General features: G+C 39.6%; 1 protein-coding gene across 2 annotated transcripts in view; it reads left to right on the top strand.

Annotated features, from left to right (window-relative positions):
- Positions 1–17,812, top strand: part of plcg2 (phospholipase C, gamma 2) — a 100,171-nt gene that overhangs the window by 27,727 nt on the left and 54,632 nt on the right. For both annotated transcript variants that reach the window (XM_057836917.1, XM_057836918.1), the window contains 6 exons: positions 871–955; positions 4,604–4,684; positions 11,306–11,346; positions 11,467–11,539; positions 15,078–15,179; positions 15,289–15,407. In XM_057836917.1, coding sequence (XP_057692900.1) covers positions 871–955; positions 4,604–4,684; positions 11,306–11,346; positions 11,467–11,539; positions 15,078–15,179; positions 15,289–15,407 — 501 coding nt within the window. The remainder of the gene's footprint in view (positions 1–870; positions 956–4,603; positions 4,685–11,305; positions 11,347–11,466; positions 11,540–15,077; positions 15,180–15,288; positions 15,408–17,812) is intronic.

The following is a 17,812-nucleotide window of genomic DNA, read 5'->3' as shown; positions in this document are numbered from 1 at the left end:
ACTTATTTTTCCACCTTCTGTCATTGTTTGCATGCTATCCTCATTACAATATGAAAACCTCTGGGGGGTTTTAAATAAAGCAGACACTGTATTTTTATTTGTGTGATTTTGACAAAAATCTGATCACATTTGATGGTGATTTTCTGCACAAATGTGAGAAATACCAAAAGGTTCAGATACTTTTTCATACCACTGTATGTCTGGTAGACTTAAACTGAAAACAAGGGAATGTAATTAGTTTTAATGAGGTGTGTTTTTGCAGTGTAAAGAAATGAAACATCCCTCTAGTGGAGAAAATATTTCCTACCATGAATTAAAACAACCATATCTCTGGTTTTCCATGGTTTCTTGGTGGCAAATAAAAACTGGGATAGAGGTTGAAATTAATGCTTTTAAGTAATGTTGACGGGAGTGCTCAATGTTAAATAGTTTATTTTTTCCGGCACGTCAGACGCCTTCATGATTGAACATGTTGGCGTGATCATAGGACTTCTGACTGCAAGCTTGTGTGTGGTCATGTGACTGGTATAATGCGGTCATGTGATTATAGCTGCCACGTCTAATTGGTGAAACTGGTAGAGCCACTGTGGGCATCTCTGGCAAAAAAATTGTAAATGTTGAATATAGGGGTAAATTGTAACTGTAGCCCAAGTAGTGAAGAGTAGTGTTACTCTTTCACAAATCTACTCAAGTAAAAGTAAGGTGTGACTCTAAGAAGTACATTTTCTCAAAAAGTTATTCACTTAAATGTGAGTAAATTTAACGCTTTATTACCCACCTCTGGTAGATATACAGTACAAAGAGTAGCCAGTTGCATTTGACTGAACATTTTGTTTTTATACTAGTATATCTTCTGTTTGATTTTTACAGCATAACCATTAAGGAGCTGAAGACTCTTCTTCCTTTTCTCAACTACAAGCCCCCCAGTGCTCGGTCCCTGAAAGACAAATTCCTGGTATTTTTTTTTTTTTTTCTTTTTTGGTTTGGTTGGCGTTCATTCTTTGATATTTTTACACAAACACTGCTGTGAAAATTTGACTTATTCTTAGGGCATAACAGACATTTCTAGCATCCTAAAAGAAATAACAAGGATAAAGGGTGAATCCAGGCTTGTTAGTTTGAAAAATGCCAACATACTAGATGTCCGACAGGTTTAAGGCTGATTTATGCTTCTGAGTCGTTAGATCACTGTAGCGTCTACAAGGACAACTTCGTTACGGTTTTCAGTGGTTCATTTGCAACTGAAAGCACATAACACCACTCCTGTAGGTCATATACGATGCCAACAAGACAAAAAAAAAAGAAAAAGACTTCCACCCTTCTCACCCTGACTCCAGTCAGATATGCGGTGCGTTTAGGGACAGCCCAGAAAAGACAACATTCAACATATCAACATTGCAACCTGAAGCATAAATGCAACTGGATTCATTACATTACTGTTAATATTTTTACATTACTTGAACGGGAAGCTGTATGACTTTGACTGCTAAGAACTTAAAGTCTGTGTTAACACAAAACCATTTTGACTTTTGTGGCGGGGGGGGATGATGACCCCAAAACGCAGTGTCAGCAATAAAATTAACTTATGGTTGGATAGTAGCTTAGCCCATACTCGTACGTACTGGCATCCCACCTGTGTGTGTGTGCGTGTGTAAGTGCGCCCATTTTACTGTCTTACCTAGTGGAGAAGTAGGCGCCGCATCCTTTAGACTGAATATTCCAGGCAGAAGTGGCTTTGGCTAAGAGATTCAGATTCAGAATATTTATTGTCATTGTTGCAAAAAGCACAACGAAACTTTGTTTGGAGCATCCATACAACCAAGTTGGTAAAGTGCAAAACCCATATAATAAATACCCTTAAGTACCAAGTGTAAACATTGACACAGTATTAGACATAAGTACAAAAAAGATTTCACAGCAGCATAAAGTCATGTCAGTGCTAAAGTGCAGAGCAAAAATATACCTGATAAGAACAGTTATAAGTCAGTGCAAAACCAGATGAGTTAATCAAGTAGATAATCAAGTATACTGGTTGTCAACCAATAGGCAAGGGTAAGGGAGGAGGAAGTAGTGGGTAGTGACATACTGCAACAATGCAAACCAGTTCAGAGTTATTGTTGTTGGTGGATGTGAGTTATTGTCGGTAAAAAAGGGGGGGCAGAGAGGGGAGAGGGGCAGAATTCAGTAGCCTCACAGCCTGTGGATACAGACTGTTGGCCAGTCTTGATGTTCTGGCCTGTATGGACCTGTACCTTCTCCCTGAGGGCAGCAGGTGGAAAAGGTGGTGAGCAGGATGGTGCTGGTCCCGCAGTATGTTGTGCACTCTTCTTAAACAGCGAGTGGAGTAGATGGTGCTGATCTCAGGGAGAGTCATTCCAATGATTCTCCCGCCAGCTTTCACCACGCGCTGGAGCGCCTACTGGTCAGACTTGGTGCAGCTTGAAAACCACACTAGAAGTCCATATGACAGTACACTGCTGATGGCACAGTTGTAAAAGTTCTCCATCAGAGGTCTGTGGATGTGAGTGCTCCTCAGCTTCCTCAAGTAGTAGAGGCGTTGTTGTGCCTTACCCACCGCTGCGGAAATGTGATCCCCCCAGGACAGGTCCTCAGTCACCGTGACCCCCAAGAATTTAAAACTTCTCACCCTCTCCACCACGTCGTTGCCGATAGAGAGAGGCTGATGGGTGATGTGACTCCCTTTACGGAAATCCACCACAATCTCCTTGGTCTTTTTGGTGTTTAGAGCCAAGTTGTTGTTGTGACACCATGACTCCAGATGTTGCACCTCTCTTCTGTAATCTGTTTCGTCGTTGTTGGAGATGAGTCCGAGCACTGTGGTGTCGTCGGCAAACTTGACGATGAGGTTGATTCAGAGGAGGCGGAGCAGTCATGAGTGTACAGTGTGTAAAGCAGAGGGCTCAGAACACACCCTTGAGGGGCCCCGGTGTTGATGGTGAGAGTGGAGGAGGTGTTTTTGCCCACTCTGACACTCTGTGTGTGGTTGGTTAAAAAGTCCACAGTCCAATTGCACAGGGCTGTGTTGAGGCCCAGTAGGTGGAGTTTGGACCGGAGTTTGAACGGCCGGATGGTGTTAAATGCCGAACTGTAGTCCACAAAGAGGAGCCGTGCATAGGTGTTTTTATGCTCCAGGTGCACTAAAAGTGTGTGCAGCACCGTGGCGATGGCGTCCTCAGTTGAACGATTCTCTTTGTATGCAAATTGGTGTGGGTCCAGTGAAGGCGGTAAGGCAGCTCTGATGTGTTTGATGACCAGTCTCTCCAGACATTTGGCAGGGATGGAGGTGAGAGCCACAGGTCTGTAATCATTGAGACATGTGACATTGGACTGTTTTGGGAGAGGGACAATTGTGGCTGCTTTAAAGCAGGCAGGGACCAGTGAGCAGGACAGTGAGGTATTGAAAATGCCGGTGAAGACGTCTGTCAGCTCTGCGGCAAAGCAAAGCAAATGGCCGCCTCTAAGGTGCTAGTCACATGATGTGTTCATAAAATCATTTTGACCCATTATAAAAATATTTTTTTTTGTTCATTTCATTCCTTTTTGTTCTTTGTTTTATTGCTTTACAACTTTTATAGACAACATTTTACCGGCAAAGACTTAATTTTAAATTCATATATAGCAAAGCAATGACATTTCCGACCACCGGCCCCTTATATGCACAAAACCACATTTGGCGACGAGCAAGGCAAAGCGTTTTCATGCGATGGTCAAACTTTGTTCTGAACGCTGCCTATCTTTCTAAATGTTTGTTGGTGTATCTCCTTTCTCCGTTCTTTATATAATATTAAGCTTCATTTCCCTGGTACAGTGATCCCTCGCTACTTTGCGTTTTAAACTTCGCGCCCTCAGTCCATCACAGATTTTTTTCAATTAATTAAAAAATAAATAAATATAGATTACCTGTCCCTAGCAGATCGCGTAGTCTCTCTCTCCCTCCCTCCCTCCCTTTGTTGGTCAGGCACTGCACTGGAGTTGCTTATTAAAGTTAACGATAATTGACAGATGGTTAAGGTTTGATATTGCCAGAGACTCAAACTTCAAAGCGCTGCATGCGTCAATCATTCTTCAACTTGTTAAACAGTTGCTGTGGCAACTCATTGTGTATAAGTGAGCAGCTTGAGCAGATTTGCGTGGACTCACTCAATGAAGCATTTAATAAAGCCAAGCATTTTTTGTACTTTATTGTTGTTTGAAGATTATTTGGTGGGACAGTAAGATGCTTAAAACATGTAATAATTATTACATTTAAAGTGCTTAAAAACCATGATCAAAATATATATATGCATAAAAGTTTCCCAAGTTGACGCCAAGAGTTCAGTGCAGAATACTCAGAGAGCTCGTGAAGATAACAGCCCTTGCTGGTTATAAGCAAGGACTCCCCCCAAATTTTCTCTTCTTGGGTTTGTCTCGTATGTCCCTCGTGAAATATCAACAACTTTAAGGAAGAACCCGACTCTTAGCCAAAGCCATCTGGCAAATGCTCCTCCAGCACACCTGCGAGCCCAATGAGGACGAGTGATACAGAAGACCAATGGATGGTGATGTCACAAGTGCTTATTTGTGTTTTTTTTCCCCCTCACAGGAGGTAGGAGCAAAAAATGATCGGCTGGACTTTGAGCAGTTTCATAAATTGTACAACCTTATAATGTTTGAACAGAATGAGGTAAGTATTATCCATTTTGTTGTGTGACATGTACAGTATACAACCCTAATTCCAATGATGTTGGGACGTTGTGTTAAACATAAATAAAAACAGAATACAATGATTTGCAAATCTTGTAACCTATATTTAAATGAATAGGGTACAAAGCCAAGATATTTTAATGTTAAACTATACTTATTGTACATTCTAGGTCAGGGGTCGGCAACCTTTAATACTCAAAGTGCCATTTCGACCATGTTTCCACAGAAATGAAAACACTGGGAGCCGCACGCACATATTGACACATGCAATGATCAGCTTTACTGTATACTAGGCATGTGCCAGTATGAGATTTTGACGGTACGATAACCTTGAGGAAAAGTACCGCGGTTTCAGGGTATCACGGTATTGCAATTATAGCTCCAAAATGTGTTATATTTAGATGTATTTAAAAAAAAAAAAAAAATTCCATTGAACAGGATTTTATTGTATTTTGAGATGTATGGGTAAAAAAAATTCAATTGAACAGGATTTTATTGTATTTTGAGATGTATGGGTTGAAAAAAAAAAAAAAACATTTTTATGGGATTTTTTTTATTTTTCAGAACATATTTGCAAATTAGAACATGAATATAATGTTAAAATGAATTTAAAAATATATATTTTAAATAAAATTAAAATCAATAGAACTTTTAGACTACCCACAGCCACATCTCAGGTTGCTCAAGATTAGAGCAAGAACAAAAATAATTGCTATAAAAAAGTAAAAACACTTTTAAATAAAATTAAAATATATCTACTGTACGACTTTTTTTTTTTAAGGGGGCAAAAAGCTCAAGTGAAGTTTCGCCATTTTCAGCCACTGTGTCAACTCTAGTCAACATGTCATGCCTTTGTGTTAAAAAGATATAACTTAGTTAAAATGTAAATATTGTTGTGTAAAGGTTTCATCTAAAGAAACATTGGGAGTGAGACCTCTCCTTGACCAGCGAACGTGCATTTGTACTTAGAACAAGATCATCTGTCGCAATTAGCGATCTTTGATGTTATCACTTTCTCAGTGGCCGTGAGGTTAATAACCTCGACGAAGTTGGTCTCGCGGCTAAGACTAAGCTAACATTCGTCTTTGTAAGTTTTTAGTTTTTTTTGTATTTTGAATTTGAGAGGAAAATGTGTCTTTTGTTTTTGGCGAACTTTTTCATGGTGTTCATGGATATGACTTCCTCACATTCTGCTGTGTTTGTGCTAATGAAGCTACTCACACGTGTAAAAATATTATTGTACAACATTTTAAATGTATTTGTTTTGTTTATTTCAGTTACCATGATTTGAGACGTCCATAAATTCAAGAAAACTGTTCGGAGTGTTTCTTTTTTGGTTCGCTGGCTGTATAGCAAAATAGCGTCGCTGACACACACAGCGACAACGGGAGAGGGAGGGGTGAGCTCTACCACTCCAAGACACTTCTGGTTGCATTTTGGGAAGTGTATAATAGTGAATACCGTACTCGGTATGACGGAAAATTTTAGTGGTTTTGAAACCCTGCCTTTTTCATACCACGGTAAACCCTGTAAGCGGCACATTCCTACTGTATATGTATAAATAAACTATATATAAGTATACATATATATATACAGTATATTCTGTATTCCATATTTCACTTATCGAGTTTTGCCTCATTTTAGTAAGCAGAATAAGTACTCACTTTTTACAGTTTTATTTAGAGATGTCCCGATCCGATATTTGGATCGGATCGGACGCCGATATGGGCAAAAAAATGTGCATCGGTATCGGATCGGCCAACACGGAAAAATTCCGATCCAGACTTCTGATCCAGTTTTTTTAAAGTCCGGTCCGGGTTTTCCAGCACACCAATTTACATAATCCATTCCAGTTTTTGCTTCGGTTTCCCTAAAATCCACTCCGCATTTTACGGCACACCTTCAACACACTACATTTACATTACCGTCTCCCACTTTACCGAGAGACTTTATCGGTAAAAATGTTAGCTGTGTGGGATCATTTCACCTTAAAAGACAAAGAAGACGAAGAGGCTGAGTGCAACATATGCCACAATAAAGTCAAGCGTGGTGGTAAAGCTGGAAGAAGTTTTAATACAACCAACCTAATCAAGCATTTAGCGAAATACCACCACAAACAATATAAGAAGTATGTTAAGAAAACCGAAGACAAAAAGAAAGGTCCTACGCAACTAACACTGGCAGAAACTTTTGCAATGCGTGACAAACTGGCACTCGACAGTCCCAAAGCCCAGGGAATAACAAGAGTCATTGCCGAAGAATTCATTCTGGATGACGAGCCATTATCTCTTGTGAGTAAAGACGCACCATCCATCACTTGGAACCATGGTACAACATGCCCAGCCGTCATTACATCCTTGAGTGATTCGGCCATGGAAGACTCGAGAACAATTCACAAACATCCAAATTCCGATGATTGAAAAATGTCAAGTAAAGCGGAACTAATACACAGTGCGGTCTTCGGGACGCAATGAGAAACGGACCGCATTGCGTCCCGAGAGTAAACATCATGCTTATCATAGACCCGGGTAATGGCAATGCTCAACTTACGGCTTTAGCTCAACTCATGCCGCTGGATAAAAAACACAAGAATACCTGACTGCTGCTGACAGCCGCTATAAACTATGTCAACATCATTTTACTGTAGATAATAGATACCATATGAATATAGAACTAGATGCACAATGACAGACTCAACGGCGTTAGCAACACTGAAGTATTGAAAACTAGTTGCGTTAGTAAACAGCCGCCGTCTTAAAGCAGGAGACTTCCCTACTAGGCTGTTGTGAACCTTCCAAGCGAACCTAATTAACTAAAATACTCCTAAATCGGCAAAATCATGACTTGAATCTATCTTCAAAACAGTTTTAAAACTTTCACATGTCGAAAGTAGACAGAAGGGAAATTATGGAATAACGGGAGCAATTTTAATAACTTTAATAGTTGATTCGCAAAATTAAATGAATTGAATGTAGTTTAAAGCTGGTGATACAAAATGGAGACTTGAGTATTTTATTTACTGTTTTAAAATGTTAACTTGATCCTGAAATAGTTGTTTATTTAAACCTGAGAGGCTTTTTATACAATTTTTGTAAATAATGCACGAAACATTAAAAGCATCTAATAGCTTGGGGGGTTTGTGGGATTTTCCACTGAGGTTGTTTGTGTGTTTTGCTTTTTTAAGACAGTTTACAATATTATTTGCACGTTTTACTGACTGACTATGCCATTTCTGTTTGTTATTTATAATGTTTTGTGTTTGTCACTGAATAAACAGTTCAGTTTCTTGTTACCAACCGTTGTGTGTTATTCATACTCACCTAATTCAGCTGGCTAGTTGTTATCAAGAGTACTAAAACCTTTTTCAACATGAGTCTGACAACTAAGTAAGGAGGCTAAATAACTTTAAACTTTAACACATGTTCAGATAGGCTGGTATCGGTATCGCCAGTATCGGTATCGGATCGGAAGTGCAAAACAATATCGAGATCTGAACGGAAGTGCAAAAACCTGGGTCGGGACATCCCTAGTTCTATTCAGAGAACATCTCGCAGGTCATGAATTCACCAAATATGTAAAGTCACGGTTGCAACTCAGGAGGCGTACCTACAAGTCTTTTCGCCTGTAAATGGCATGACCTGAATGTTCTGTTGCCAAACACAGAAAATAGTGAGCCTGACTTAATCTACCTACTAAAGGGAAGATAATAATATCAAATAGTCATTTATTTATTTAATATAGAACTGAGCCGCATCAGAGCGTTCAAAGAGCCGCATGCGGCTCCGGAGACGCAGGTTGCTGACCCCTCTACTAAGTCATCAAATCTGTGTCAGTCTGTCAAGTGGGTTGCCTGCAGGGATTGTTGATGTCCAGCAGATGTCAGTATTAAATGATACAGTATTAACACAGGCAACCCTTTGTCCCATCAGCGGATCAATTCAATTCATCACACAACACGTCAGTAGGAAACTGTCACGAATCGATTAACAATGTGCTATGAGCAGTCGCATTTGGGTCCTTGTTTGTGTGTCATGTGAGGCTGCGCGCCCTCCTGTGATTAGGGCAAGAGAGAGTGAGTTCACTGCCACTGAAGTTGGGTTGCTGAATAAATATTAAGAAGCGTTGAGATTTAGATTGTCTTTTGTGTTGTTGTGCCTCCGTCAGAGCTGAGTAAATGATGCTAATTGGATTGTTTGTATTCTTTGTTGATGAGACGTTACTACCTTGCATGGGGCGCTAAGCTAGTTAGCGTTTATGCTAATCAGTATTTTAAGTGTCCATTTGTATTGTGTTTTTGGAAAGCATATTAGCACTTGAGTTCTTGTTAGATGGTAAAGTGTCATTTCTTTGTATAAAGAAACCACACACATAACACACCTTATATAGCTTAGTGTCGCATTTCAACACAAACTCCCATTAAAACTGTAACTTGTCATATAAGAGACTGTGGTTTGAAATAGGATTTGGATTGTATTTATGAACAACTGTTTGATAAATAGAAACTGATTTATTACAGTCTACTCCTCATTTGATTTTGTTGTTTAGTTTGTTTAAAAAAAAAAAGTCATTGACACAATTTGTATCAGCGTTTGGCACACAAGAAAAAAAAATGTCAGTCAGCAGCACTTTTTTGATTTAAATGTCCAGGACTTTTGTCTAATTTGCGGACTAAGAATTTTTTTATTTTTTATACTCGGAACCTTGATTAAATACTTTAACAAGTTTTATGTACTTAAAACAGTACAGTGGTAGAGTACAGCGTAGTCAGGAAGTTCTAATAAAATATTGTTTGTGAAGGAAATAGTCATCCATTTTGTGTTCGTTGTTACTTACAACATGGCTTACAAAAAAGTACATTTATCCGATTAAGCGTTTAATCGTTTAATTAATCGTCCGATTAATCGATTATTAAAAGTAATCATTAGTTGCAGCTCTAATTTGGCATAACAAAAAGTGTATGCGTTGGAAGGTAAAGGTCGATCTTTTCAAAGGCACCTGGGGCACTCAAGGACATTTGTCCTCGCCGGCCAGCTTTAAATTGTTCTTTTCTAACTGAATGTATTTAGCTTAGGTATTGACTGCTTTCTTATTGTTCATGAATCGTGTGTCGTCATCTCATGTTCATTAAGAGAAATAAAGAACTTGTGTGAATAGAACATTAACATTATTCTTCTTCAACCCGTGAAATATGACTGAGCTGTTGAACATTAAGCAAGAATGGGGAAGAATTTTAGTCACAAAGCTTAAAGTGCCTAAGACAGCAAAGTTCCCATTCACCTTGGATAATGGCCAAAACAAGTCCGACAACTCTGGGACCATTGTGAGATAAGTAAGCTACGCGTTTTATGTTATGTCCCAATACTGGGATCATGGGACACGTTTTAATAAGGAGGTAGCTTGCATTTTGTAGGTGAACTGAACATACTCACTGTCCACCGAGAAGGCCACAAAGCCGACGACCGGCAGCTTGTCCCACACCATGGTCGCCGGCCGATAAAGGAATGCCCGCTGAGATAGCGCTTTTCTCGGCTTGGCCTCGAGCAGCACCCTGCTCAGACGTCAGCCGGTTTGGCTGGCCAATCCAGCCCGCTCGGTCCTGTTTGTGTGCCTGTCGAGAATGCGCTTTCCTCGGCTTGGCCACGAGCAACACCCTGCTCCGACGTCGGCCAGTTTGTCCACCGAGAATGGGCTATTTCCGCCGTTCGTTCCCGGTGACGAGCACTGCCGTGACCGCAGCAGAACAACGCTCTTTCCTCCGTATCCAAAGCCGGGGCAGGGAAATGACAAAAGTCGGACTAACTCTGGTGGCATAAAATACAGTTTGTGAGAGGAAGAAGTTGCCAGTTTTGACCATTATGCAGTAATTTTGATCTGTCGTACAGAATAAATGCATTTTTAATATTTCATATTCCATTTAGCACAATACTGTTATTTGTCGTGACCATACTATTTATTTAGCAATTGGAGAAAAATACTTCGATAAAAAGAATATCCTGTAAAAATATTGGAGTAGAGAGATTGAAACAATGACATTTTGCGGCTCTCTTCTTCGCATTTTCCTCGTTCTGAATCTTCCCCCCTCATTGGGCTAAATTCTAAATCAGATGAAATCGTGATACTGCCGATGTCATCCTTCAGCTGGGGACGCTAGAGTGCTATAATGACAGGCGGGGCTAAACGGCAGATTAAAAGACTAATTTCTCATCATCTACACTTTGCCAAATTGTTGTATATAGTCGAATCGTCTCAAAATATGATTCTAATTCACATAATAATGCTATTTAAGATTTTTTTTTTTTTTTTTTTCTGTCGCAGGCACTCTAAACAATTAGTTTCCTCAGTTTAAAATGTTAACTGAATGTTGTCCATAAAATAAGATGTGACACAGTGGTAAACATGTTACAAGCATAAAATTTAATGATTATTTGCGATAAGTAATGACTTTTATCAGTTTGAACATTGAATATCTTGTCTTAGTAGTGTATTCAATTAAATATAAGTACAACATGAATTGCAATTCATTGTATTTTTTACACAACGTTCCAACTTTATAGGAATTGTGATTGTATTTATGCTGTATTTTGATTTCATTTTCACTTAGATTCTGGAAGAGTTCAAGAAGGATTGCTCATTTATTTTGGGGTAAGATCCTCTTTTCACTTTTGGAAAGTAACTTTTATCTTGCACATACAATAAAAAGGCACACGGCCTTATCGATGTGTATTCTCTGTTAGACTATGTACTCTCTCTTCCATCATACAGTAATACAGATAAACCTGATGCTTCTGTGGTTTTGCTCCATGACTTCCAACGATTTCTTATCTACCAGCAGAAGGTATGCAATCTGAAAATTTACATTGATTCCAGCAGATTTTTTTTTTGCTCTAATCAAACTGTTACTTTTTAATTTTTACAAGAAATTTCTCCTGCTTTATAGATTTAAGCAAGACACAATAATCTATATTCTGTATAGTGCACTGGATAAGTAGCAGACATGAAGTGAATATGGCAATGGTTTGAAATTGAAAACGTGATGCAAAAGACACTTTTCAAGAACAAACTTTAAGATGGGAGTATGTCATACTCTCAATGTGAAACATTGAAACTGTTCAGACCAACTGGACACTTAGACTTCCATTCTCCGTGTCAAACAGCTGAACAGGACAGGTTTAAAAAAAAAAAAAAAAAAAAAAAAGTTTTAGATGGAGTAAATAATGAGTGCCTGGTTTCTGGGCCTTTACCCAATGGACCCTGACTACAGAAGTTGTGGAATGCCAACTTTCTGGTAGGGATCTGTGCAGCCACGCCCTTATTCAAAACCAAAATTAATCTTCTAATTGGGCCAGTTTGACCAAGTGTGCCAAATTTCGTGGCTCAATAGGCTGCCTAAGTCCTTGAAGAAATCTACCTTCTGTTAACGGCGAGCAAAATCGTCATGGCAACAGACAAAGACATGTGGATTTGGTCCTCAAAATGTAGTACAGGTAGTCCTCGGGTTACCACTGACACGACTTACGCAATTTTGACTTTACTACGCCTAAGTCTTGTTGTTTTTTGTTTTTTTTAAATGCTGGCTTTTGTTTTGTGATGCATTCTTTTATTTTGGCGCAGGAAGTGTACATACTGATGCGCCAGCCCACCCCACACACGCACACACAGATCAGCTGACTGACAGAGGTGACAGCCAAGTACATTTATTTAAATTGAATTTTAAAAATTAAATTTTAGTTTAGTTTAGTTTATTCACACATCGTATCATGGTACACACAAGAACATGGTCATATATACAAGCAGTTCATCTGACAAGATGCATGAAAGGGACACTCCGAATAAGCTATTTAAAACTTTGTTGCTTGTTGCATCCAGAAGCGATGGCTGTATATAACCCATTTTGTACTGTTTATTGTGCGTTTTCAATTGCGGTCGAACACTTGGGGCGAGTTTTTGTGATTGTTTTTTATGATGTGTGGACGCTAACTGATGCATGCTAATCGTTTGTTATTGCTGTATCAGCAGGTACTTGTAAACGCAAATTTGAGATGCTGTTATTGAAGATAGGACTGATTTAATTTCATTTTATTTTAGTTTCATTTTGCAAGCGTTGGCATCATGAGCAGCTGAACAATGTCAGCAAACCACACAGATGTCTGACATTATCATCTCGGAGTTTTACTGTTTAGCTGGGGCTTAGCACCAACATCTTGGCGTGGACAGTACAATGACGTATAATATATGTTTTTGGATGTACAGTATATATATTTTAATTTAGAGGGTGTTTTGATGCATTTAACTAGAACTACCAAGGGTGGATCAGTTGATACAAATCACTTTTGTATCCAGAGAAGTATCAGCTGACTCCAATCAGCATATCTTTTGTGAGCATTGAGGTCCTCATTAGTCATTTCCATTCACACACGCAAAACCATAGTGTTGAATTGCTCCGATTAGCGTCTTGAGTGTTTGCAGGGCAGGGCTGCCTGTTTGCGGAGGACTGTCTGACATTACAGCATTGCGAAAGAACAGCTGTCTCAATCTCTCTGAATATTTAGTTGCACTGTTTCTTGTATATATGAAGCTATAATTGTCATATTGCTGATGATGGATGGCTGATGATGCACAAGTTATTGTTTGCACAAAAACGCTTTTTATTCAATAAATGTATAATGTATAATGCATGTCAGACGGTCAAAAAAGACAACAAAAGAAAATACTGTATATACTACAAGGGACAGTGTAATAAAAAAATAAAACAAAACATTTTTTATGTGGTGACATATGACACTTCGCCCTTTCCCGGGGCTAGGTGTTGGTGGTTGCTTGCGCCTTCTTTGCGCCCACATGAGAGTGAGCCAATTCCTTTTCAAGACCCACCAAGAAGTCCACCCGTCTCTCTTGCCTGCCTTTGCATGCCTTATACAACATATATGCATGCAGTGCTGCCACGTCAATCATATTGTAGAACACGGCGACTGGCCATCTTCATGTTCCTCCGTGTTTGATAAAGCTATGGGAGCCCTGGATTTGCAAATATTCAAGATGCTAATTGCAGCTTTCCAGGTAGCGACCATACAGAAGTGTGTAGGGGGTTGTCTGCTTGATTGCTTGTTTGAGCGGTCTATTGTTTGACAAAGCCAAATAGTCAGTTTGGTATCGGGGTCATTTGACACCTTTCTGGTCTTTTTGTATAGCCCCCCAAACCCCCAAATAAAACGGGAAACTGGGGGCTACCTGTATGACTTATGACTATTCTGACCAACCTAAAAGGAACTGGACATGTATAAGTAAAATGAGTGACTTTCTGTTGCCACTAGTTGGCGCTGTAGGGCTTATGCAAATGACCCCTACCGGACCCTTCAGGGTACAACTTTAAGCAAGCATGGGACGTTTGGTGCTAATGTGTTGTCTATCTGCCAAGTTATGACTGTTCAAAATTTGTGGTAAGACAAAATGACGGCGGTGATTTTCACTTTCCTGTTTTATATTCCTCTCTGCTTCAACCAAACCAATATTTTTCAACAGGCACTTGAACACATGCCTTAAGGCTCCTCTGATGCAGGTTTGAGGTTAATTAATGTCCTTGGAGGAGGAGCTTGTCTTGTAAAAAAGGGCATTTCTTTTTCCCAGCAGGGGGCGCCAGGCCTAATGGGTAATATTTCAGTGCAGTTGTGTTCAGGCTGGGATACCTCTCATACAAGCCAGAAATGAAAACAACCGAATCGTGGATCAGAGAGTTATTAGTCACTTACTGAATTTGGCATGTTGCCAAAAAAAAAAAGGGAAAACACCCTGTCCAGGTCAGGCCTATGAATGAAAAGTCACCATTTTGATAACTTTAGATCTCGTATGTCTCATGAACAGTCTCACTAATTTTGAAGAGGGTCCAAATAAATCCCAAGGTGCCAAGGTTTCAAATGTGCACCCTGTAAATCGCCTAAATTTTCACTTGTTTCTATTTTTTTCACATTCAATTCAAAATACCTGATTTCCTGCTGGGTTTGAGATATGGATCCAAGAGACTTTTTCTTGTTATTATTATTTTTATTTGTTTTCAAACAATTAAATATTACCTGTCACCTTTAAGAAACTACTGTAATGTCTTCATCAAGTCGTGACCTTCAACTCTTACCGGAGTTGTTCGCAGGCCGTGTACGAATGTTGTAACAAGAGTCAGCACTTTCAGATCAGAGACCATGGTGTTCATTAAAAAGGGTTGAGAATGAGAACCGTTCCCCAAGCAGAGGAGGAGAGAAGAGTTGAGTGTGGGGCGAACGGACGCATCGAATTAATGCGAATTCTGTCATGAAGACTGAACTTAGCTGAATGACATCTGAAATGGAATGAACAGTATGTGTGTTTGCTCTCTATTCCTAAAGGAGTCATGGGCTAGTGACCTCAATAAGGTTAGAGAGTTGATGACCACTTTCATTGATGACACCATGAGAAAAACCAACGACCCTGAGTTCACTGTCAGTGAGGTATTGTATATTTGGTGAAGAAAATCAGCAATAGTTTCACTTATTTTTAGGATTTCATTTCTGAAATGCAACGTGCATTAAGTCTTGCATGTCTCAATGTCTTTTCTAGTTCCTTAGCTTCCTGTTCTCCAAAGAGAATAGTCTGTGGGATGAGAAATTGTCAGAGATCAACAACCAAGACATGAAGAACCCTTTGTCCCACTACTGGATCAATTCATCACACAACACGTCAGTATGACACTCTCACGAATCGACTGACAAAAGAGATTTCATTTATGTTTTCTTGCATTTCCGCTGCCTAGTAAGTTTTAGAATTGGTTTCAATTGAACACACTTGCCACGTTTACATGGAGCCAAATATTCCAATTACAATCGGAATATTTGTTCAAACCGAATAAATGTGCTCCATATAAACACCTCATTCGGAATGAACAGGCCCAAACCGAATGGAATTTCATTCCGATTCACAGGGGTAGAATATTCCTTTTCCCAAACCGATTAGAAGTAAAATTATATCATGTAAACAGGGAAGCGGAATGGTGTCTGGTTGCGTTCTTTCTGCGCATGCTCCGTACTGACGTGGTGACGTCACTCGGTGACGTAAGTAACGTCACTTGCAACATGGCTTCCAAGCACACGCACAGCGCACCCACACAACTTTTTAAATGAACGGCGTATCATTCTGAAGTTTTGTTTCCACTCGAAAAGTTAAAACAGCAGCTGATCTGACGATCGATCTCCATGTTTTGCAACGTGACGCTTTGTTTTGATTAATCTGCGCATGTCAGACGGCAGTTGTCAAACGTCCTTTCGGAATAAAGGCAGTCACATGTAAACGCTGGATCGGAATAGATGAAGTGACATGTAAACAGCTGATCTGAAATTTCCATTCGGAATGATTTGAATCGGTATGAATAAAAGTCAGCATGTAAACGTGGCTACTGTCTTTAATAATATATCATATTAAATGTGTTCAGACGTAAAGATACTGGCTTTGTAGAGCTTATTGGTAAAATATGTGAAACATTTCAAGTTTCCATGTTCTTACTGAACATAACATAAATGTCACAGTGCTTGGGTGGAAAAAGAATGTGAACATTTGATTTAATTAGGGCTGCAACTAATGATTTTTTTTTAAATACACACATCCTACAACATTCGATTCAAATCTTTGTTTTCAAAATCAACCAAAGAAACATTTTGAAGTGCAAGTCCCTTTGTTAAAAAAAGACAAAAAAAAAAATGGGGTGCTATCCAAGAATAGGTCCACTTCTGGGGGACACTGGAGCACCCCGAGTGTCACACTAAAGTATTGTAATATAAAAGAGATTTGGGAAAAAAATAATGAAAAAAAATCTGAGATATCCAAGGATTGATCAGCATCTGAACTAGACTACCTCAAGACTCGAAACAAAGTACTTTCATGAAATTCTGTGTGATTTCATTTCACAGATTTTTCTTTTCATGTCAGATCATGTTCATGTCAGTGTCCTCCTGAAGTGGACCCATTCTTGGATAGCTCCCCATTTTTTTTTTTTTTTTAAAATAAAGGGACTTGCACTCTGGAGCCACCGCGTTGCATTACGTATTGTAAGAATGGAAACAATAATTCTAATGAGGCACGGCTGGCTTGACTTCATTGTTCTTAGTGGAGGCTGGCCTGAGTTCAAACAGTTTATTTTTATGGTACCGCTGATGTAAGTCGGATTTTCAGTAGCAAAATTAGCGGTGTTTCCCACACCTCCTCAACATTGACGTCTTTTTACAATACTTACAGTCGTTGCTGCTGGCTGAAAAACTATTATCCCTCAGCTTCGAAGGGGGAGGCGGCATGTTGTCAAAATAGATCTGTCGGGGCTGTGTGAATGTGCCTGTGTTGCCATTGGGGGATGGGAGTTAGGGGGGTGGGACATGCGTTCAAGTCATCAGTCAATGAAACATGCGTTTGAGGAAAAAAAATGGACGGGCACATTCAGCAAGTGAAAATGGCAAGCACACATGCTTGTATTACAAGCACTCGTGAGTACAGTACTTGTAGCAGAAATAACAATAGTTGAACACAATTCAGTACACAATCTTTTAGTGTAGCACAAGTGCACGGCATATATGGATACAGTTGCCTTTTCTGCAACCTTAGTTTACGTAGCCTACTGAGCTCCGGCAACCTGGACGAAGACAAAGAACCTATCTCATAATTGGCTCATAGGTGGGGTGCGGGACATCAGTTGTAAACACAGAATCAAAACAGTAACAACATCTATGAGCTGACAAGCGACTTTTAAAATGGGAACTCCTGGTTTAACTATTGAGAGCTGTATTAGAACTAAAACTGTAAGAACTACTGTATTTCCAAAAAACATGCTTCTTTAATTCTAGCCTGGAACTCCAGACTCACCACTGTTCGAGCTATAGAGTCTGGGACCTAGCTCCTTATTGGCCTCTTGAGCTCGAACGAAATCGTCCGTGCATTCAGATATGTTTATCTACGTGACGTGTTCTTAACGAGCAACGTCACTCTTGCGCGTCGGAAGTCGTCTCCACAACAACACAGATGGCGAACGGGAGAGCCGAGAATATGTTCCTATCTGCGGTAAATTCAGTTTTAAATGAACAAAAACACATTGAGTCGCTAA

The sequence above is a fragment of the Corythoichthys intestinalis genome, chromosome 5, assembly GCF_030265065.1.
Source record: "Corythoichthys intestinalis isolate RoL2023-P3 chromosome 5, ASM3026506v1, whole genome shotgun sequence".
NCBI classification, from domain to species: domain Eukaryota; kingdom Metazoa; phylum Chordata; class Actinopteri; order Syngnathiformes; family Syngnathidae; genus Corythoichthys; species Corythoichthys intestinalis.
The sequence above is the reverse complement of the archived record's forward strand: the minus strand, read 5'-3'. Positions and strand labels throughout refer to the sequence as shown.